Source organism: Prosopis cineraria, unplaced genomic scaffold, assembly GCF_029017545.1.
Source record: "Prosopis cineraria cultivar Desert tree isolate PC_DT_omini unplaced genomic scaffold, ASM2901754v1 PC9, whole genome shotgun sequence".
Taxonomy (NCBI): domain Eukaryota; kingdom Viridiplantae; phylum Streptophyta; class Magnoliopsida; order Fabales; family Fabaceae; genus Prosopis; species Prosopis cineraria.
Window position 1 is genome coordinate 29,434,847 of NW_026555340.1, and position 21,669 is coordinate 29,456,515.

General features: G+C 31.8%; 2 protein-coding genes across 3 annotated transcripts; both read left to right on the forward strand.

Moving 5' to 3' along the window:
* The first annotated feature begins 2,045 nt into the window (after positions 1–2,045).
* Positions 2,046–5,082, forward strand: LOC129320967 (plant intracellular Ras-group-related LRR protein 9-like). The gene is made up of 3 exons (XM_054966675.1): positions 2,046–2,995; positions 3,534–3,700; positions 4,121–5,082. Exons 1-3 carry the CDS (start codon positions 2,231–2,233, stop codon positions 4,773–4,775), a joined length of 1,587 nt encoding a protein of 528 aa, XP_054822650.1. The 5' UTR covers positions 2,046–2,230; the 3' UTR covers positions 4,776–5,082.
* Positions 5,083–9,575: 4,493 nt separating this feature from the next.
* On the forward strand, positions 9,576–13,590 carry LOC129320834 (protein JOKA2). Of its 2 annotated transcripts, XM_054966480.1 has the most exons (7): positions 9,576–9,797; positions 10,481–11,559; positions 11,648–11,777; positions 11,865–12,104; positions 12,237–12,386; positions 12,500–13,075; positions 13,181–13,590. In XM_054966480.1, the coding sequence occupies exons 1-7, from the start codon at positions 9,774–9,776 to the stop codon at positions 13,292–13,294; spliced, it is 2,313 nt and encodes a 770-aa protein (XP_054822455.1). In that variant the 5' UTR covers positions 9,576–9,773; the 3' UTR covers positions 13,295–13,590. The 2 variants fall into 2 exon arrangements, with proteins under 2 accessions (XP_054822455.1, XP_054822454.1); XM_054966479.1 differs by having other exon boundaries at positions 11,648–12,104.
* The last annotated feature ends 8,079 nt before the right edge of the window (positions 13,591–21,669 follow it).

The window sequence follows — 21,669 nt, forward strand, 5'->3', positions numbered from 1 at the left end:
TATAAATTTTCTATTTGTATAACTCATCGAAAATTTCATGCAATTTAGTCTAATTTATGAAACGTCATAAAACTAAGTGAAGCACAATTAGAATTTTCAGATTTTTTTTATTTGAAGACAAGAATTGATTATCCCATATAAACACTTAAATAAAAAATAAAAACATTTTTCTCCTCAAACAAAATAACTACATGAGCAATAAAGATTTGATCTTTAACTTTTAAATTTTATCAACGTCAATGTTGATGAAGTTTAGAGGTCATTAAGTTAAAATGGGAGGGTCGTCCATGGCGATGTTGATAACAAATGACAATTCAACGAGAGGTTCATTGCCCCCTTCGTTTCCTCACTATTTCCAATTCGTCTACCCTTAAATTTGTCGTATCTATGTCACAGGGCCAAAAAATGTTGTGTAAAGGAGTCACTAGTTACGCACAAGGATGATTTAATTTCTTTTTTATCTTCAGTTATTTAGGAGCTGTAGCATATCTTTCAGGCAGGGTAATCACAAATACTCGTTTGCAGCTGGGAATCATCCTGCTCAGCTGAAAACTGTCTGATGAAAGCCCTTCTCCACCAAATCTCAAACGCCTTCTGAATATTGGGACAGTTATCTCCTTTGTTAAGAAAGCGATCAAACCAATTGAGTAACACAGCCTGCTGTTGAAGTAAAGGCAATGTAAGTATAGTTTGGCTCAATCCGTTCTCAACTAGCTTCCTACGAACAGCTCTGGAAGATCTCCTCATCTGTCCGAAGTCTTCATACAGCGCTTCTAGCCATGTCGACAATAAGGAAAATCTCGTTTCTTTTGGCACCAGCACGTGTCCCCTTCCAATGGCAATACACAGTTGAGCTGTGATCCTACTGATCTCATGGCGGTAGATGGTTGGAATTTTTGAAGCGTAGCAACTAGCAAGCTCTTTCTTATCTGCCCATATTTTGACAAAGTCATCGCCCATTTTCTTACCGATTAAAATGTCAACAATTCACTGAATATTGTCTGCTTCACGGGTAATTTCACGTCCATGCTTGTAGCTTCTGATAAGCACAGCACTAGAGAACTAAGGCATCTAGGGCAAATGTGATAGAGCGTTTCTGTAGATACATCGAGTCTGCTGCTATCGTCTGACGCTTATTTAAGCAAACGAGATATGAGAGATTCCATTTCCCTGCGAGCTTTGTCATATACTCTTTTGCTTTAACAATGACAGCCTGTAGCAGTATGACAATGTTGTGTGTGTGTGTCAAAACTGTGTATGTCAAAGTTCTACATTGATTAAATGAAAGACTCTCCTAATATATATATATATTAAGGAATGAAGTGGGTTAGTAAAATGAGTTTGGAATAAAAGTGACCTTGCGCGTTTGAGATAGGTTAACATAGAACCCCTGCACGCAAGTTTAAAAGGCAATGAGTTTTTTTTACCGGGTTATTTAAATAAATAATTATTTTTAACTTACCCGAAAAACCTCTAACCTTGACAGTTTGTGAGTTAATGTCTTAAACGTGTGTAACTGAAGCATCAATCCATAACCGATAGTTATGAGTCGACGTTCATGTATCTATCTTCGGGTTATATATAGCCATGAGTGCAGATAGAAAAACTCGACCAACCTCTTGAATTTTCGAGGCAATTCTCTCCTCCCTCTGCCTTCTGCTCTTGTGTTCATCTATGTCTGTTTTTTAGTCTTTGTTGTTCTATTTCTTTCCTTCGTAAGAAGTGCTTGTTTAATCCTAAAAAACTGTCGATCGTTGTAAGTGTGTCGAAATAATTTTTAAGGATAATATCCTTTCAGGCACGACTCAAACAGTTCGTTTGCCGCTCACGTCTATCGCTGGCATTGCTAATAGACAATTGGCAAGACATCCAAATATTTGACCAGCAGCAAAGCAAAGGTGAAGAGGAAAAAAAAAAAAAATAATCACTTAAGTATTTTTAGTTACTTTTCATGTGTGCCAAACATGCAATATACTAATGTCAGCAAATTCCAATCCTAACATCTTCAATTTTTTTTGTTCTGCATTTGTTTTTGGACACAATCTCTCTATTCTACTAAAAAGAAAAGACAATGCTCATTTCTAGGGTCGGACCACACGAGGAATCAGAACAGAATGGTTTTTATCTGCAAGGCTGATTTCGCGTAGTAATCAATCAAGTTTCCTCGCTGCATCAGGCGGCACGCTTCACAAACTCAAACACCTCTCAATCCAGTCTCTCCTCCGGCGCCATGGATCCCAACCCCGGAACCTTCCCTATCCTCTCCTACGTCATGAGTCGTCTCCCTTCTCTGGGTTCCAGACCTTCCGCCGCCGCCGAATTCGATATCGAACAACCTCACCCTGTGCCGCCGCCGCCGCCGCCACATCTTCGCCCATCTTCGCCTGAATCCGATATTGTGGGCAAAATGCCTCACCTCACTGATCCCAAACTCTTAGCTGCCATGACCCGCGCAGTCTCCGACGTCTCCCAGACCCGATCAATACTCAAGCTTATCGGGGAGCGACCCGACCATGAAGCCGTCGATCGTGCAAAGGCCAAGCTTGCGGATATTGAAGCCCTTTTGTCCAAGCAACTTGAGGAGATTGTGCTGTCCCGGAGGCCCGAGAATATTGACATCCTTCAGTGGCGAGCTAATCAAGCCGAAAAAGAGAAGGAGTGCAGGGAGTTAGCGGAGAAAGATATGCGGCCGTGTAAATCACTGATACAGTTGGACGAGATGCACGATGCTTATGAGAAACTGCTTAAGGATGCTGAGAAGAGGCTGGTAGAAATTTACGAGTCTGGTGGGGAAGCACCGGATAGTGCCGAGGGTGAGAAAGACGAGCACGTTGGGGAAGAGGTCAACGAAGAGGTTGTGGGGATAATGTGGGAGGCATATGGAAAGGGGATAGAGCGATTGGATCTTTCAGGGCGGCGGTTAAGGTTCTTGCCTGAGGCCTTTGGACGAATCCCTGGATTGGTTGCGCTTGATCTTTCGAACAATCAGCTCGAGGTCAGACCACTTGGTATTGGAACATTTTCGCTGTTCTTGCTGAAATTGTAGAAACTAAAGCTTGCTTACATTGGATTATTGGAATCTCAGATATGACTATCAATTCTATACTGATTAGTGTGAATCCAAAATAACATTACGACGCTTGGCTTTGCTGGATAACTTGAAAAAAATGACAAGAGTTCATAACTGTTTCTTAGTTTAATTTTCATCTTTAAAGCTATCTTGCAAATTCTTTTATTTTAGGAATATACAATAACATAATTATCATTTACATATTTCTGAAAGTTTTATTTCAATTTTTATGTATTCTCTTTCCCGATTTAGTGATACATGAATTGATTTTTAAAGCATAAATGGATGTTTGGTGGATCATATACCCACTAACATTCAAGAAATATGTGTCTATGTGTGGCAAGATTGATGAGTTGAGGACAATTTTCCTTTTGAATGCATTGGCTTGATGTTCGATTAATTTCTAAAATTATAGTGCTATTTTGGATTTACTTATGAGTCAGCATACTGTACAACATAACAGGCGATCCCTGATTCAGTAGCTGGGTTGCAAAGTCTTGAAGAGCTTAATGTCTCTTCAAATCTTTTGGAGTCTCTTCCAGATTCAATCGGCTTGTTACAAAAATTGAAATTTCTGAATGTCTCTGGGAACAAGCTAAATGCCCTACCTGATTCCATCTGTCACTGCAGGTATGCAGGACAAACATATATACTTTGGAGAATTTCATTAGATCTGCACTCTATATTATGGTTGAAATATTTAATTTCAGTGATTCATGTAGACTTTGTGATTTGGTTTTCATGTCAAATTAATATGACACTTAACATGCCTCTGCTTTTAAATATGATTAAGCAGAGGGTCAGGTATGAGATTTTGAAACTGCATGATCTTTTTAAATATGTGAAATTAGGATCTATTTCTTCACTTAAATATCAGCTTCGTTGCGTAATGTTTACCATAGTTGTTCATCTTTCAGCTTTTTTTAAAAAAGAAAATAGAAAAGAAAAGAAAAGAAAATCCGCATGAAATAACTGAAGAAGTGGTTTGTCGGATTGTGATTGACCAAACTCATCATCTGGAAACTCTAAATATGTATTTTAAATGATCAGGTCATTGGTGGAGCTGGATGTAAGCTTCAATGGTCTGACATATTTGCCAACAAACATTGGACATGAACTAGTAAACTTACAGAGGCTGTCTATTCAATTGAACAAGATTCGATCTCTTCCATCATCTGTTTGTGAAATGAGAGCGTTGCGCTGTCTAGATGCTCATTTTAATGAGCTTCATGGGCTTCCTATTGCAATAGGGAAATTGACTAATCTTGAAGTTCTCAACCTGAGCAGTAATTTCAGTGACCTTAGAGAACTTCCTGAGACATTTGGTGATCTGACTAACCTCAGGGAATTGGATCTCAGCAACAATCAGATTCATGCACTTCCTGATACATTTGGTCGCCTTGACAATTTGGTCAAGCTCAACTTGGGGGAGAACCCTCTGGAATTGCCACCAAAGGAAATTGTAGATGAAGGGGTTGGAGCCGTAAAAACTTTTATGGCTAAGAGATGGGTTGATATATTGCTTGAGGAGGAAAGGAAAAGCCGTGAAATCCAAGAACTGGCAGAGGCTGGCTGGTTAACACGAAGCACCTCCTGGTTGAAGAATTATGTATCCAGTGTTTCTGGAAATGTTACCGAGTATCTGGGATCTGCCTTGGGATCTCCTAGGACTCCAAGAGATCCTTACCTTGATCAGCGGCTTTAAGGGGAGGGTACAGTAGCTTTATTCTGGATTTGAATGCTCTCATCAATAAGCTCATCAGTTGAAGATTATAAATTGTAAATGCTGCACGCTGGCAAGTGTCAATTCCCTTTATCTCCTTTGGTTGCACCAAAGCCGCTATGCCTTGCTGAAAGCAGATGATAACAGACATACTCGTGTTTTTCTTAGATTGTTTGGTTGTCAAAGTTTAGCTATGCTAGAAGAAAGTTTAACTATAATTTCAAGACGGACCATGGAAGAGCGACAGTTACCAATGCACAGTATTCACTAATCACCAAGTTTTAATTTCTCCGCCAGTGTTTTCTGCCTTCGTTCTCAAGCTTTTTCCTTCAAATTCTCAGAGATAAGAATGGAGGAAGCGGTGCGTCGTGTGCGTGTGTTTGGTTTTTTTGGGGGGGGGGGGGGTGGAGATATGGTCAGAGTTAGAACTTCGAGTGGTTTCTCTAAGTATTGGTTGTAGGTGGAATAATAGGTGGAATGATCCATTTAACTGATTGAGTAGACAGCCCGACCATCTATTATCAACAAACCTCCACCGTCCATTAAGTGATGTAAAGTTCAATGCATTTCCTCCAGTTTGGCGGTGCTTCTCTGATTCGATTGAGCTGGAAAGAGTTGCTGTTTTACTCTATGGTTTAGACGCTCTTCTCCTGTTTTTATTGGGCGGGAATCGAAACTCCAGTTCAGGCCATTCTTATGTTTGATTCTCTTGTTCATTGACAACTAGTCACAACCCCTTCGGTTGCATGCGTTAAATAATGCTATTATGTATGAGAATACACGAGTTCGGATCATGACAATGATAAATGGCAATTGTATAAGAAAAAATGACTGAATTATTAAAGATTGAATCAAGGTGTTTGCGTTTTATCTAAATTAATATTTAGGAAACAAAAATGTAGGTCTAAAGTCAACAAAATGATTTAATTCTCAAATATATTGAAAGTTTTGATGTTTTGAAATATCTTTTTGAAGACACTAGTAGTAGTTGTCATTGTCATGTTATCATTTCCATGGATCAAACTTTTCGAGCCATGCATATTTTTAACACTTGAAAGTGTAACGTATAACTAACCAATAATCATATATAAAGATAGGTCTAGGAAAATAAGTACTAACATGCTGTACAGATGTAGTGATTGCCTTTGACTTTAAAAATAATATTAATCCTAAATATAACATTTTCAATGAAAGTAAAGTTTATAAAGAAACACATAGTTAACTTTTAAGGGGAATCATATTAAGGACCTTGAAAAAATAAATTATTACACTTTGAACTTAAAAATTTTGATATTGTACCGCAGATTTAAGGCCTTTTGTTATAATTTTTTTTTAGATCAAAAATATGATTTTTGCCCTTATGATTTGAAAAAGTTCATGCTTGTCCAATATATCAGCATGTTAGGCTTAACAAAATATAAGTTAGGCAAATAATGTACAACACAATATTTACCATGTATAATATAATGTTCATATATTCTCACTGAAAGTTTATGCATGTCCAATTTATTAGTAGGCTAGGCTCTATGAAGCACCAATATGGATACGAGTATCGAATACGACAATTTTTAAAAATTTTAGGATATAGGTATGGCTATATAAATAATAAAATATTAAATATTTAAAGACATACTTATTTTCAATTTCATAATTTATCTAAATTATCTAAATAATTTATTTAAATTCCAGTCTTGACAATCGTAAAAATAGAAAGCACAACAAGAAAGTGAAAACACTAATAGTGCACAACAAGTTTACAAGTCTCAACTGGCTGAGAGATGAGGAGAGACAGAATGATTAGGCCATATGAGTTGGCTGGTTAGGCAACTTGAGTTGATGAAGCTGCAAAGAAAGATGACTGGACAAGCAACGGTGACAAAACCATAGGCCAAAGTCGAAGGGAAGGACAACGACAAATTCAAGGTCACTAGGTCAAATCGTCAGAAACAAAGCTATAAGAGCGACATAACTCAACGTGGGAGAAAAAGTGATGGATTTGGGAATAAGATAGAAACGACGAAGTAAGGCATCAAATTTTTCAAAAAAAAAACATGCCAAAAACCTCGTTGTGCTCTACATCTAACCCACATCTGCCTATGTCAACTTGTACCTACCCATATCCGAATGTATTGACAAAAAAAAAGGGATGCACTGCATCTGTGTTTGGGACACGTCTCCATGTCGAGTACGTATCCAACACAACAATGGTGCCATTTTTGGCGTACCCATGTTTTCCAGGCTAGACTTAACAAAAAATACAAGTTAAGCAAATAATGTACAACATAATATCTACTATGCATAATATAATGTTCATACTCAACTAAAAAGTCCATACATGTCTAATTGATCAATAGATTAGGCTTAACAAAATGTACAAATTAGGCAAACAATGTACACCACAATATCTATTATGCACAACACAATATTCATATATTCTCAACTAAAAGTCCATGTATGTCCAATTGATCAATAGATTAGACTTGACAAAATGTATGAATTAGGTAAACAATATACAACACAATATCCATCACACATAACATAATGTTTATATTTTCATCTAAAAATCCATGCATGTCTAGTTTATTAATTGGCTAAGCTTAACAAAAAAAAATTTCAAGTTTATGAACAACAAAAAGTCTATATATAATATGATAAGATCCATTTTTTAACAACATGATATTTATTTATTTCATATAGCTTGTGTGATTAAGCTAAACATTTAAAAAAGTTTTTCAAATTTATGAATAATGGAAAGTCAATGTATAAAATGAAAGTATCAATTTGTTAACAATACAATGTCCATCTATTTTACATTATCTATGTTGTTAAGTTGAACATTTGCAAAAGCTTCCCAGTTTATGAACATCAAAAAGTCCATATATAACATGACAAAGTTCACTTATTAACAATATAATATTCATATATTTCACATCATCCGTTCGGTTAAGTTCAAATAACATGACGAGTTTCACATATTAGCAACACAAGTTTCTTTTATATGGTACACATGAATATCTGCACAAGGTCCTTATATATTAATAATATGTTTTCATTGAATTTTCAAGAACAAATGCATCATATTTGGATAATCTATAATTGACTTCACAACTGAATGCCCAATATTAATATGATAATATTCATATTTTTACAACACATAATCTAATCTTTTAACTATTAGCAAATCAGAAGTCGAAGTTTCAAAAAAATATTATTGCATAATAAGATGTAAAAGGCTTCTTCCTTATAATCTAATTCATCGAGTGTTGCAATTAACTAGTCCCTCTAGTCCTATTTATAAGGCAAAAGAAGAAAAAAAAATTTAGTCCTATTTATAAGTCACGTTATTAAATTTTCATCACAAATTTTCTCTGTTATCTTCCATTGAATGTTGGAGAGAGAAAATATATTATTAAAGTGTGTACATTTAATAGGGATAAAGTTGATAACTTATTAAATTTTAAGACAGAGTTAATGAGTTTTAAAATTTTCCTCAGTATTGATGAAGCGTATTAAAAGTGACTTGTAAATAGGACCTAAGGAGTAATTTACAACAGAATATCCATAAGTAACATCAAAAAGTCCATATATTTACAATACAAGGTCTGTATATATGATATACAAAGACATTTGCACAAGTTAATTATAAAGTTTGTACAATGTAAACTCTACAAATAACAATATAATTTTCATAAATAATATCTACACCAAAATATGTATATTCACTGTAAAAAAATCTGTATCAAAAATAATAAAAAATTTATAAATAACACTTTGTTTTCATTAAATCAATAACTATATCCTACTTGAAATTCACAAGTAACCCATTTGAAATGTACAACAAAAGGTCCTTAAATAATAATTAAAATTCATTTATTAACGACAAAATATCCATTTAGATATACATTCCTTAGTTAATGAAATATTTCACAACAAAATATAAGGATGGGAAAGATGCATGGTCCTAAGAAGTGCAAGGAGATGATGATACAATGTTCTTCAAAGAATCTAGTGTAATGGTGCTATAAAAGTATGATCACAATCAAATGTATTATATTAGTGGAAATTCTAATAGCGTATAATAAGACACAATCCACTCTTACATAATGGTTTGCGGCGACCGCAAGTTTGTCATTAGCTACCCACAGCAACAACTATCCATGATTCATGGCTATATCAGTGAAAGAATTGCAAGACATCATATTTGCCCTCCCATCCATTGCCATGAGCATTATCTTTACTAAAAAATTATCTAAAAAACAACAAGGAATCAATACAGAAGAGGAAGGAAAAGAAGAAAGTATAAGAAAGAAGAAGAGAAGGAAGAAAATGCAAAGTTGATGAGTGACCTGAATGTGAGGGGTAATTGGGTCATTACAATGTTGAACATAATTACAAATAAAGCCCTTGGACGTTCAGAGATATATCAAAATTATTTAAACCTTATCTACAATTATGTTCACTATAAAAGCCTTTATTGCGATTCGCCCTAACTTTTATGTCATGATTATTTATATAGTGTTGAAAAATAAAATTTTTATAATTATTATTTTCAATATAAACATATTTATATATATTTTTACACAAAAAAAAAAAGTTTTGAAATACATTTATATTTTGGTACAAGTTTTTTTTTTTAATTTTTTTGTACAAGAGATTATGCCCAGCTCGCAGCATATCTCAGCGGGTCCCACGGCTAACTTTGCAACGAAGAAATAAAAAGTCAAAGAAATTTTCTTATCCACCAAGCCAACTTAGTAACTATATATCATACGATCCGCGTATTACCCCTCTGTATCGGAGTGAACGCGGAAACCTGAGCGTCGATAGCGGCTTACCAGGGACGCTTCGAAGGTTTTAGTCCCTGCCTTCCTTGTTTCCAATCTGAAGCTCTTCTCTGCCTAGGGTTAGGGTTTTGAGTCTTTGCCTCGCGCCTCACTACTACGCGTTCTTTGGTCGGTGCTCGGCTGGTGCTCTTAAGCCATGGAGTCTACTCTAGTGATCAAGGTTTGAATTTTCAATTTCCATTTCCCCCATCCGGTTTTGTTGTTTGGGGTTCAATTTATTTATTTGTTTCTCAGTTCTTTTGGGAAACTCGTGGGTGGGGGGCCTTCGAAGTTTTGTTGGATTTTGAATGCGTTCGTTGCTAGTTTTGGTTTTAATTTGCCATATCTTTTTATTTGTTGCGAATTTATCTCATTGGGTGAGTTGATGGTGAAATGTTTCTTGATAATTTCCTCCAGAGATTGAAATTATATTTTACGCTCACAAATTTCCCAGGGTAGAAGAGCGCAAACACTTCAGTTTTCTCCATAGTACAACTTTGTTCTTTGACTTATCTCCATGTTTATCAACTAATTCTTGTTTATTTGAATGTCATGTTCACTATAGCATTTTCTTAATCTATAACCACGCATTTTTATTTCGACATCTTTTCCAAGGATTGATACCAATTCTCTTGGAGTTTACAGTGCACCCACACCCACACGCATATATTTGTTTGGTACCGAAACAAGTTGTGCTTTTTTAATGTTAGTTGACAGTTCACGTGATTCTTAACTTTATGAGAAATAGTTTCGCATATTTTTTGATTTCGTATCTGGTCTTGAATTTTGTTTATTTTCAAGCTTAAGCATGGCTCCACTATTGTAGAATTTCAAATGCTTTCTTGTTTTTCGTTATTTTTATAGGTCAAATATGGAGATAGCCTCAGGCGTTTCAATGCTCGTGTGGATGAGAACAATCAACTGGATCTGGACATGGCTAGATTGAGGTCCAAGGCTTGTTCCCTTTTCAATATCCCCCCTGAAGCCAATTTCGTGCTGAGATATGTTGACGAAGATGGGGATTTGGTGACGCTTGTGGATGATGATGATCTGCTTGATGTGATGAGGCAGAACCTAAAATTCTTGAAAATTAATTTACAAATGAGCAATGATAATGCTAGTAAATCAAATTCAATGGCTAGTGGAAGTTCTACTCCCTTAAGGTCCCCTCGCATCTTGAATCCATTTATGGGGAGTGGAAGTGCTGCCGTTTCTGATGATTTTAAATCTGTTCCAGAGCCAGTACTTGAGTTCCTTTCTAATTTATCTCTAAACTTGGCTTCCAAAGCTGCATCATCTAGTCCAGTGATTGGTACTCTTGTGGATTCCATATCCAAATTGGGTCAATCCAAGAGAAATCCAAACTCCCAGCCTGTGGGTGCAGCTGGTATTCACTCTAAAAGTGATGCTAGTAAAGAATCTGACCCCCATGCTCTAAGTTGTCCAGAGTCTCCATTTGTGGACTCACCTTCTGAAGCCAATCAACAGTTAAATGAAAGTGTTACGAGAGGTGTAACAGCACCAGTTGCTTCTGTTGATCTCAATGTTGTCCCCTCTGATTCGAATCCATCTCAATCCACAAGTGCAGATGCTGTACAAGTTTTCTCAGCAGCACCCGAAGGTGATGGTAAAAAGGGTAAGAAAGCTACAGATGATGACATGAAGTGTAAGGGTGGTAGTCCTGGGGCATCCACTAGTCAGGCAGCTGCTGGCAACATCTCAACCCAGTCTACACCAATTGGTTTCAGTCCTTTTGTTGGATGTCCCTTTTCTGGATTGAATGTTGTTGATTCAACAGCACCCTCTTTTGAAAACCATCGGGTCCATCCATTTAAAAGGAGCCATAGTCACACTGAGGCCATGGGTGGCATGTTCCATAAGGGTATCCTCTGTGATGGATGTGGTGTTTATCCTATAACAGGACCTCGTTACAAATCCAAAGAGTAAGATTTTTTTTTTATGTCACTAATATTATGGAATAGGTTTCAATAGGTATTTTTTAAAAGTTTATACAAATTTCTCTTGTTGCAGGAAAGAAAATTATGACCTTTGCAGCATCTGCTTCACTGAAATTGGTAATGGAACAGATTATGTCAGAATTGATCGTCCTGTACCCTGCCGTCGCCCAGGACCCATTAAGATTTTGCATGATTATCGACGTGTAAAAATTTTTATGAACTCTTTTACTATGTTGTCATCCTGCTTTAGTTTTATGTATCTGCTGATTTTGTTCCCTTTTTCCTGCCAGCCAATGGCACATGTTCTTAGAAACAAAGCTCTTGTGAACCAGTGGATGTCCAAGACCAGGATAGACAGCCGGTTCATTTTGGATGTTACTGTAATAGATGGTACAATAATGGCGCCATCTACCACATTTACAAAGATTTGGCGGATGCGCAACAATGGCACTGTGCCCTGGCCCAAAGGATGTCAACTTGTTTGGATTGGAGGGGACAAATTCAGCGACTTCCATTCAGTTAACTTGGAGGTTTTTTGGATTCTCATCTTGTAGTTTGATCATTGCTTTTAATTAACGAGCTTTTCTAAAGGCTTGTTTTGCTTATTTTAGAATGTTTTGTCTTAGTCTTCTGAGTGCTTTATCTTGTAAAACATGCCACAGATTCCTGTGGAAGGCATACCTGTGGACAAAGAACTTGACGTTGCTGTTGACTTTAGGGCACCAAAGTCTCCAGGTCAATACATTTCATACTGGAGAATGGCATTCCCTGCTGGTCAAAAGTTTGGACAACGTGTTTGGGTGCTTATTCAGGTAAACCAGTTTTGTGGACATTGCATTTATTTTCAATTATTCGGCTGAGAAACTTTGGGTGCTGTTGGTGGTGGTTCCGTGAAATTGGGCTTATGTTTTTATCCTGCACATAGGTGGATGCTTCACTCAAGGATTCATTTTATGATGACTCTCAAGGCCTGAACTTGAATATACCCCTTGAAGAAAGTGGTTCTAAAGGGCCGGAGAATATAGATATCAATGTTCGTCCTGAAGTGAATGACGCCTTTCTTCAATCCCAATCCTTCAATCCTAGCGCTTCCACAAAATTTGAGAAGCGACAGGTTGATGAGCAACCCAGGCAAGAGCTGGGAGAAAATCTCTTTATGGATGAAACTACAACTGTGGGTCATGGTGGCTTGCCCCCTGCAACTTCTGCGGCACCTCCCACTGTTTCTTACCCTATCATTGATTTCTCAGAAACAGCTCCTGCTGTTGCCTCTAATTCGCAAAGCCCTGATGTTGTTCCACCGTCATCGTCCTCTGAAATAATAGATGGAGATAATTCCTTAGAGGAGACTCTTCTTAAGGAACTTGAGGAGATGGGTTTCAGGCAGGTTGATTTGAACAAGGAGATCTTGAGGATGAACGAGTACGATCTGGAGCAGTCAGTGGATGATCTCTGCGGTGTTTCTGACTGGGACCCTCTTCTTGATGAGTTACAGGAGATGGTAAGTTGTTTGAGCAGAGTGTTTTCATTGGATGTGGTATTGATGCTGCTTGTTTCTTTTCGTAATCACCTGTGCCTTTTAACACCTGATTATTTGTGAATTCAGGGCTTCCGCGATAATGAAATGAACAGGAGGCTGCTGAAGAAGAACAATGGAAGCATCAAACGTGTTGTTTTGGATTTAGTTAATGGGGAGGACGCTCAGATGAAGCGTCTTTAATATTTCAATGATAGTGAACCCAATGGTGTGTGGCATCCCGTGATTAAGTACCGAACTACTGATGCTGAACGAGTAGGCCTATCCTTTTTTTTTTTTTGGTCAATAAATGTATATGGTGTCCGACATGGCCTGCATAAAGCATGTGTATGTAGAGCTTTTTTTATGCATATATGTATGTAGAAGTTATTACGACTTCGCTGATCTAGAGTCTGCTGGGCCATTATTTTGACTCTTTATTTGCGACTTCGGGTTGTACGTGCTTTCTTCATCGGGCCTGTCTGAGCCTTGTATTGTAATCTGCGGTGGTAAAAAGTAGCGTGCAATGTTAATGACACGTAAATCGATAATTTGGGAATATTAATATGGGAAAATGACAAGAAAATTCCGTTAAAATATTTATGTGATAATTAGCTCTTTTAAAATGTTATAATTCCTCGTAAATTTCTGACTTGACATTAATAATTTTAAATTAAATAATTAAATGTTTATTTAAAATAATTAATTATAATTTTTCTTTTATGAATCATTAAAATTAAATAAGAAATTAAATTTTTTGACATAAATTTTTTTATCATTAAAATTTAAACACTTAAAATAATTAGTACAATTGTTGTTTAATAAATTATAAATTTTATTTTGTGAATTATAAATATTAAATAAAAAATTAAAATTTATGTGAGATTTTTTTTATCATTGAAGACTAAATTTTGAAAACAATTAGTCATAACTTTTGTTTAAACAATTATAATTTTTATTTTGTGAATTGTAAATATTAAATAAAAAATCATAACTTCTTGAATATAATTTTTTTTATCATTAAACAAGAAGCAATATAATTATTTAACTTAAAATTATTAATACTATGAAGGTACTCAAAGATTTAAAAAAATTATGACATTTTAAGAGACTTGATTGTTAATTTAAGGGGGGAAATAGGCCAAGCTCTTAATTAAAGCCTACAGCTGACCTACATAAGGTTCAGCCTAACTTACGAAATATGCTTATGCTTTTAATTAAGCATGTTTAGTTAAATAGGTTTGACTTATTTTTTTGAAGCCACCCTATGAATCCAACATGCTGGCCAATATTTAACAAATATTTTAGTTTTACTATTTAATTTTTAATCAATCTATTATTTTTTATTTTTAATTATATTTTCAATCATATTAAACTTATATATTAATCTTGATATTGTTACTTTATTATTATATCGTATTGTATTTTCAAGCTTGATCTGTAAAAAAAGTCATATACAGGCTTCTAGCCAAGTTTAGGTCTTTGATTTATCACACAAGCTTAGATTTATTTGATCAAAATTTAATTTAACCTAGCCTATTTTCACCGTTAATGGTCATTTATATATTTTGATAAAATTTTATTATCATTTTTTCTAATATTAATTCTTATTCAGCTATGAGCATATAGGGAAGTTCCATGTTTTTTTTTTTTTGAATATTAAGTAGTATTTTAAAAACAGTATGCGTTTAAATTTAAATTTAATTTATTAAAATAATAACATTTTGCCAAAAAAATGACGGATTTGGTATTGCGCAAAATTAGATCAAACTAAAATTTTTTGAACACTGTTTAATTTTTGTTATGCATGCTAGATCAAATAGTTGACATATGTTATGAAAATAAGAACAATGTAAAAGATTGAGATGAAATAAATGAAGAACACAAGAGAAAATTGGAGAGAAATGAGGAGCAATATTCATTGACTTGGATATCACTGATGTATGGTGTATATTCTCTATTTATAAATCTCCAACCCTACACATAAGAGTTATAATTTCTTAAATAAAAGAATTATTCTGTATCATGGTACAACATAAAACCATTGGAGCTTATATGAATAAATATTAAAAAACTGCCAATTAAAGAGTTGTAGGATAAATTGCATTAACCATGAGATGGAACCTAAGAGGTTGTGAAGTTATAAACGTCCACAAATTATAATATTCATAATACTTTTCTTTTGATGTTTGTAAACAAATACTATGTCTCATTCAAATTTTACCAAAAAAGACCAATGAGACAAAAATTTAGTAAATGAAAAGGAGTGTACAATATATATTGAAACTATCTCATTAAAAACTTCATCAAGTAAAACTTGTAAGACAAAACCTTAACTAACGAAAAAAAAGAGTAAAGCATTAATTTTACTCCCCTACGAAGACATCAATTTAACTCCTCCTATAATAATATTACTTCTCGTTATTGTATCTTGATAGAGAAAACTAATTTATCAATCGTAATTTTTGCAAATATTTTTTTTCAACTAAATCTTCTTTTTAGCCATAGTATGCATAATGCATTTTCATCATACATTATCTTCGAGTATATTTTCTGATATGTTAGATTATATATATATATATATATATATCCTTGTAACATATCTTTTGAATATGTTGAATTATCAATACACACTTGTTTGTCTTATGAACCATGAATATTATAAAAGAAAAGTTATTCTGAAAAATCATCATGATATATCTTGTATTTACATATTCAATTTGCTTTTAATAAAATGATATGATATAATGGTTTTATAGAACTACACCGAATATTTATTTCATTATCTATTTTTCCACCTTCAAGAACTTAATTTTTCTTGCAAAATTATAACATATGCAATACCATAAAGATATATAAACATTATAGTAAAATACATGGTATTCATAGAGCATTATATTTAGTATATTTTTTTTGACAAAATTATCATAAAAATATAATGATATTGAAATCATAAGGATATTTAACAATTCGACTTGAAAAATTATACATATTTTTCCAATGCAAGTCCTTTTAGTTAATTACGTCCACTCAGATTATTTTAATCCACATAATAAATAATTATCTTAGTTATGCTTTTGGCATTTTTTATCCTTCAATTATTTTTATGTAAATTTTACTAATTAGTGAATCATATACATATACTATAATATCCAATAGGCACATCATATTTCAATTTACACATTGCCAAATTAATAATATATACAAATGTCTGCTATGAGATGACATATTTGGTCATGAACATCATTATATCATTGTGAAAATTTTTATTTTTCCATAAATATTCATATATCTCAAAATAATTTCACATAACTATTCAAAATAATTTTACATATTAGGTGTTTAGTTACAGGTCTATGTTCATATATTTAAATGTAATTATAGTCACGTTATGTTACTTCTCATTTTTTCCTTTGGCTACTCATCTTTCTATTTACTTTTCATAACATATTTGCATAAGATTATCATTTGATCACATGATGTTATCATCAAAATTACTACCGACAACTTTATATTTTTAGTTTTCATTTTTCTATTTGCGGCATAACTTTTTGAAATATCTTTATTACTTTTAGGTACCTAAACCTTTTTTGGAGCTTTCATGATCAGTTATATCTTAACCCTTCTTTTAGGATGTCAGTCTCCTCAATATGATCATTTTAATTATATATTCATCTTTTTCAATATATTTATATTTAAAACTAGTTAAATTTTCATGTTTCAAACATGTCTCGTTCCTTTTATAATCATCGGAGCATTTCAACTAGAATTTGAGATTTAATAATTCTCACTTTAATTAGTAATTGTATCTTGCAGATATTTTATAATATTTTGTGGATGCATTTGATGAATTTTTGATTTATATTGTTGTTTGAGAGGATATAAACAAAAAAATGATAATGCATTCCATATATTTTATTTTAGAGCTAGTTTTTTCTCCCCTTTAAGTTGAGAAAACTTAGTCAATCAATGACCAACTCATTATATGAATAAATCTCCTAATTTTATTTGTTTCCTTTGGAAAACATTCATTTGTTTCATTTAGAAACAAACAAGAAGAATGAGTTTTTCACCAAACACTAATTCCTGTCTAGTGTGGTGGAGTAATAATAAGAATAATTGCTATATATTCAAATTTAAAAAATATCTAGCTTCGAACTAAAAGCCAATTTTAGTAGGAGAATTTTGTTGGCTTAAAGTGTATAAGTGCTACAATATGTAAGATAAAATATACCAAAAGTAAAATAAAAATTTTGTTTTTATAAGTACTGATCTAGCTTCTTATAGAAGTTTTAATAAATAGTCTTGCTAGATCACTTTGTAAAATAGAATTTTCAACTATTTTTCTCGTAAGTACATTAATGCAAAGCTTGAGATATAACTTCACTATAATTTTTAATAGAAATTGTTTGAATCATTCATGAACCGAAAATTGTGCAATCACTATAATACTTTATTCAAATAATCTTACAAACTTCAAGTTGCAAATCGAAAATAACCATGCATGTAACTATTTTATAGATGCATCTACTAGATTTATCAAATACTTTTATGTTTTACATGCTATTTGATTAGGCTCATATATATGAATTGAATGTATTTCAAAAAATGTGAAGATTCATTTCAAATTATAACTAGTGATACTTTCATAATTAAATTTTTAAGAAAAAATAACACATACTAATTATCTAGTTACAGAATATATATGTTGACTATTACTGAAAATCCTTTCAATTTTTCAATGGATATCAATACATATTCTCAATAGCTATTTGCAATGTGTAAATGATTCAAAATAATCAAACAAGTTATGCCAACAATATATTTATCAAAATCGATAAACTTATAATTTACTATAACATGTTTAACCATCAATAAATTTTTCAACTTTCATAATCAATTATTGATTTACAATCTCGATATAATATCAATTAGAGATGTCTATTGTGTATTGGGAGGAAATATATAAATATATAAGTGGCACTTCATCCAATATTAACATACATTTATATTCCAACAATCTTTCTCTAAGTGTGAGTTACACAAATAAGTCTCTCTTATTCAAGCCTCACAATCTTTCCCTCAAGTGTAAGTTACATAAATATACTTCAATGATCATGAATTTTAATCATTTGAACTATCATCCTTAGACCCTGGCAAAGCAAATCTCTATTATAGACATATGGGGTCATTATTTTGTTCCATGTAAAAATATCTCCGTTTATTCTCTAGAGACTACCCTGTATTGATTGTTGACATACATACATATGCACATAAGTATATATTCTCATAACTCAACAATGATATGTTCAATTTAATTTACTTCCTTTGACACACACACAGAGTATGAATGTGTTACCATTGATATGGAATATTTTTTAAAAAATGTATATTTTCCCAAAAATTCCTTTATTGAAAATATAATGAATATTCTTTTGATAGATATTTTGGAGTGTCCCAAGGCCTATTTCTTGAATTAATAAAGAAATTAAATGAAGTTTGAAAAAAATCCATAAAGACTAAAATAAATGTATATAAAGATTGAAATTCAAATAATTTACAATTAATTTATGATAGGCAAGAGTTAAAATAAAAAGAAAAAAGTTAAAAAGAATGTAAAAACAAATAAGATCTAGCATATCATAAACATTATGACATGTAGTAACTATTGCACTATTGAATTTAACTTGCAACACACACAGAGCTTAAATATATATATATATATATATATATTCTCTCTATTTAAAAATGTAAAGTATTTTTTGAGGAGTTAAATGTTTAAAAATAAAAGACATTTTTAGTCTTTTGAGGTATAATTATCGTCTTTTTTTTCAAGTGTTTCTATTAATAATGACTTTATATTTATTATAGGGTATTTAATAAGGATGAATATAAAAAGATAGGGTTGGTTTAAAAATAGGTAATTATTTCATTAGAAGATGAGATTTGATTAAAAATGTTTTATATTTTTGAATAGAAGAAGTGTATATATATATATATATATATTTATATTTATATTTATCTATCAACATCAACTATTCATAGAATTTTTTTTTCATGAAACTAAACAATTTCTCACCTCCTTATTCAAGTGTGATACAAATAAATAATTTTTTCTCAAGTGTCACAAACAGCAAGTTTAATTACACCATATGTGTATGCTGTCATGGTAATTTTTTTCAACACAAAATAGGAATATGTCTTGCAAGGCTGCTTTAAAATTTTTTGACACACATTATTAAGGACAATGACACGTAATGTCAAAGATTTCATAATTTCACATAACAATGGCTAGAAAATAAAGAATATAAATGTCATATAACATTTAAAAAGCAGAGCACAACTTCCTGACTCAATCGAAGCAGGTGCGAGGTAATTATTAAATTTCAAACCATTATATGATAAATGATTAAAATTCATACAGATAATATTTATTTTTCATATTTTTGTAATTTAAAAATAAGTTGACACAAGATATTAATATCATAATATGATCGATAATTGCTTTTTGGTCTACTGGATTCCTCACAACTCTTGCTATTTTCTTCAAAATCTCATAATTATTTTTGGGTTCCATAACCATTTTTGCATTTATTTTCAGTAAAATTGATGTCCATATGCTTAAATGACTTCTAGCCATACTGTAACCATCATTCATAATTTTAACAACAGTAACAAAATATCATTATTTTAACATACATGACAAAATATTGTTTCCTTTAATTATCAACTTGGGCATATTGGCTACATGTGATGTAATCATAACAAAATAAATATTTTAATTAGTCTTCAAAACTATTATTTTTCAGTTACATGTTTTTCATATGCCATTAGTCTTCATGACAATAGCAAAAAAAAAAAAAAAATCAATGCTATCAAGACCTTTTGGTGCCATCAAATGTTTATCGCTGTTAATTGTAGCAACAGTTTTTTTCATAATATTTATTGAAACTGATATTTTTTAAAAAATTATTATCAAAAGTGATATGACTCTAGCTATTTAATCTCTTGCAGAAGATTATTATTAAAAGTGATGTGACTTCTAACCATCTAATCACAAGATCAAAAATAATATGACTGCTAATCACTTAATAAAATAAACTTGAAATATCAATAGATATCAAATTGATTATCACAAACAAATAAAACTTGAACTTTTGAATGATAAAATATAGAATTCAAGAATGGCACAAAATCAAAACAAAATAAGGTAAATTCATTGCATCCCAGTATGAATCTCAATTGGTCATGGTTGAGTAAAATTCATACATTCTTTGAAAATTGTAAAATCATCATTTCTTCTAAATAAATTCGCAAACTTCACCTCTTCATTAAGACAAATAATCACCATGTCCCGAACAAAAGTCAAGAAGCATCAATATGAATTTTTTTGAGTTTATGCCATGAACTAATTTGATAGAGTGTTATGCTAACAACATGTTGCAAAAATAAGATGAATATAAAAGATTGGAATGAAAGAAATGAAGAACACGTGAAAGAACTTGAGAGAATGAAGGAGTAATATTCATTCACTTAATTATTACAAATATGTAGAATGTGGTACATAATTTTTATCTATACGTCTCCAACTCTATACAAAATTACAATTTTTTAAATAGAAGAATTATCCTACATTATGGCACAACATAAAATCATTTGAGGTTATATGAATAAATATTAAAAAACTACCAATTTAAGAACTATAGGGTAAATGGCATTAATCATGAGATGGAATTTTAAGAGGCTTTGGAATTACGGACATCCACAAATTATAATATTCACAACAAAATACTTGTTCTTATTTTATTTTACCAAGGGAAAAAAGATTAACGACGACGGGCATTACATTTAACAGTTTATTTTCTATGAAAAAATAATTGGTTAAAATTACTTGGATGAATGATTTTTTTTTTTTAAAAAAAAAGAAAAAAATGAGCGCCTTTCTAGTGGCCAAACAAGTTTTAATTTTGTTGGCAGGGTCACACTTTATATTTGAGATCAGAGTTAGTATTATAAGGAATTCTTAGATACATTATGTGCGTCACATTATTTATAATCTAATTAATAAAAATATAATATTTAAATATTATTAAATATAAATTAATTTTAATATTAAAAAAATAATAAAATATATTTTGTTATAAAAATAAAATTGCTTAATATAATATCTCATAAAATTTTATTTAAATGATTTGAAGCATTTTAATTAAAAAAATATAAAAAAATGACGCACATGATTTATATAAGAATTTAAGCACTCTATTAGTCTCAAATTATAGAATACTTTTTTTAAAAAATTTATTTTAAAATTTAAGATATTTTAAATAGATTAAAATTTCATTAAATGTATCAATTACAATACTATCCTTTATTTCTCTATAATTAATTTTTATTTTTTAATATATTAAATGATAAATATTTTTAAAAATTTATATTTTTATTTTAAAAAGATAAAATTATTAGATGTATTTATTAAAATTTATCAATATGTAAAATTTTATTAAAAAATATTTTATAATTTAAGGTAGAAAGAATATTATATTTTAATAATTTTTTTTTTAAAAGAAAGTGCAATAATA

Excerpts from the sequence above, each read along its gene's own strand:
- LOC129320967 (XM_054966675.1), top strand. The coding sequence starts at position 2,231 with ATGGATCCCAACCCCGGAACCTTCCCTATCCTCTCCTACGTCATGAGT. Across the intron at positions 2,996-3,533 it reads TTTCGAACAATCAGCTCGAG|GCGATCCCTGATTCAGTAGC; the intron begins GTCAGACCACTT and ends ACAACATAACAG. Across the intron at positions 3,701-4,120 it reads GATTCCATCTGTCACTGCAG|GTCATTGGTGGAGCTGGATG; the intron begins GTATGCAGGACA and ends TTAAATGATCAG.
- LOC129320834 (XM_054966479.1), top strand. The coding sequence starts at position 9,774 with ATGGAGTCTACTCTAGTGATCAAG. Across the intron at positions 11,560-11,647 it reads CCTCGTTACAAATCCAAAGA|GAAAGAAAATTATGACCTTT; the intron begins GTAAGATTTTTT and ends CTCTTGTTGCAG. Across the intron at positions 12,387-12,499 it reads GTGTTTGGGTGCTTATTCAG|GTGGATGCTTCACTCAAGGA; the intron begins GTAAACCAGTTT and ends TCCTGCACATAG.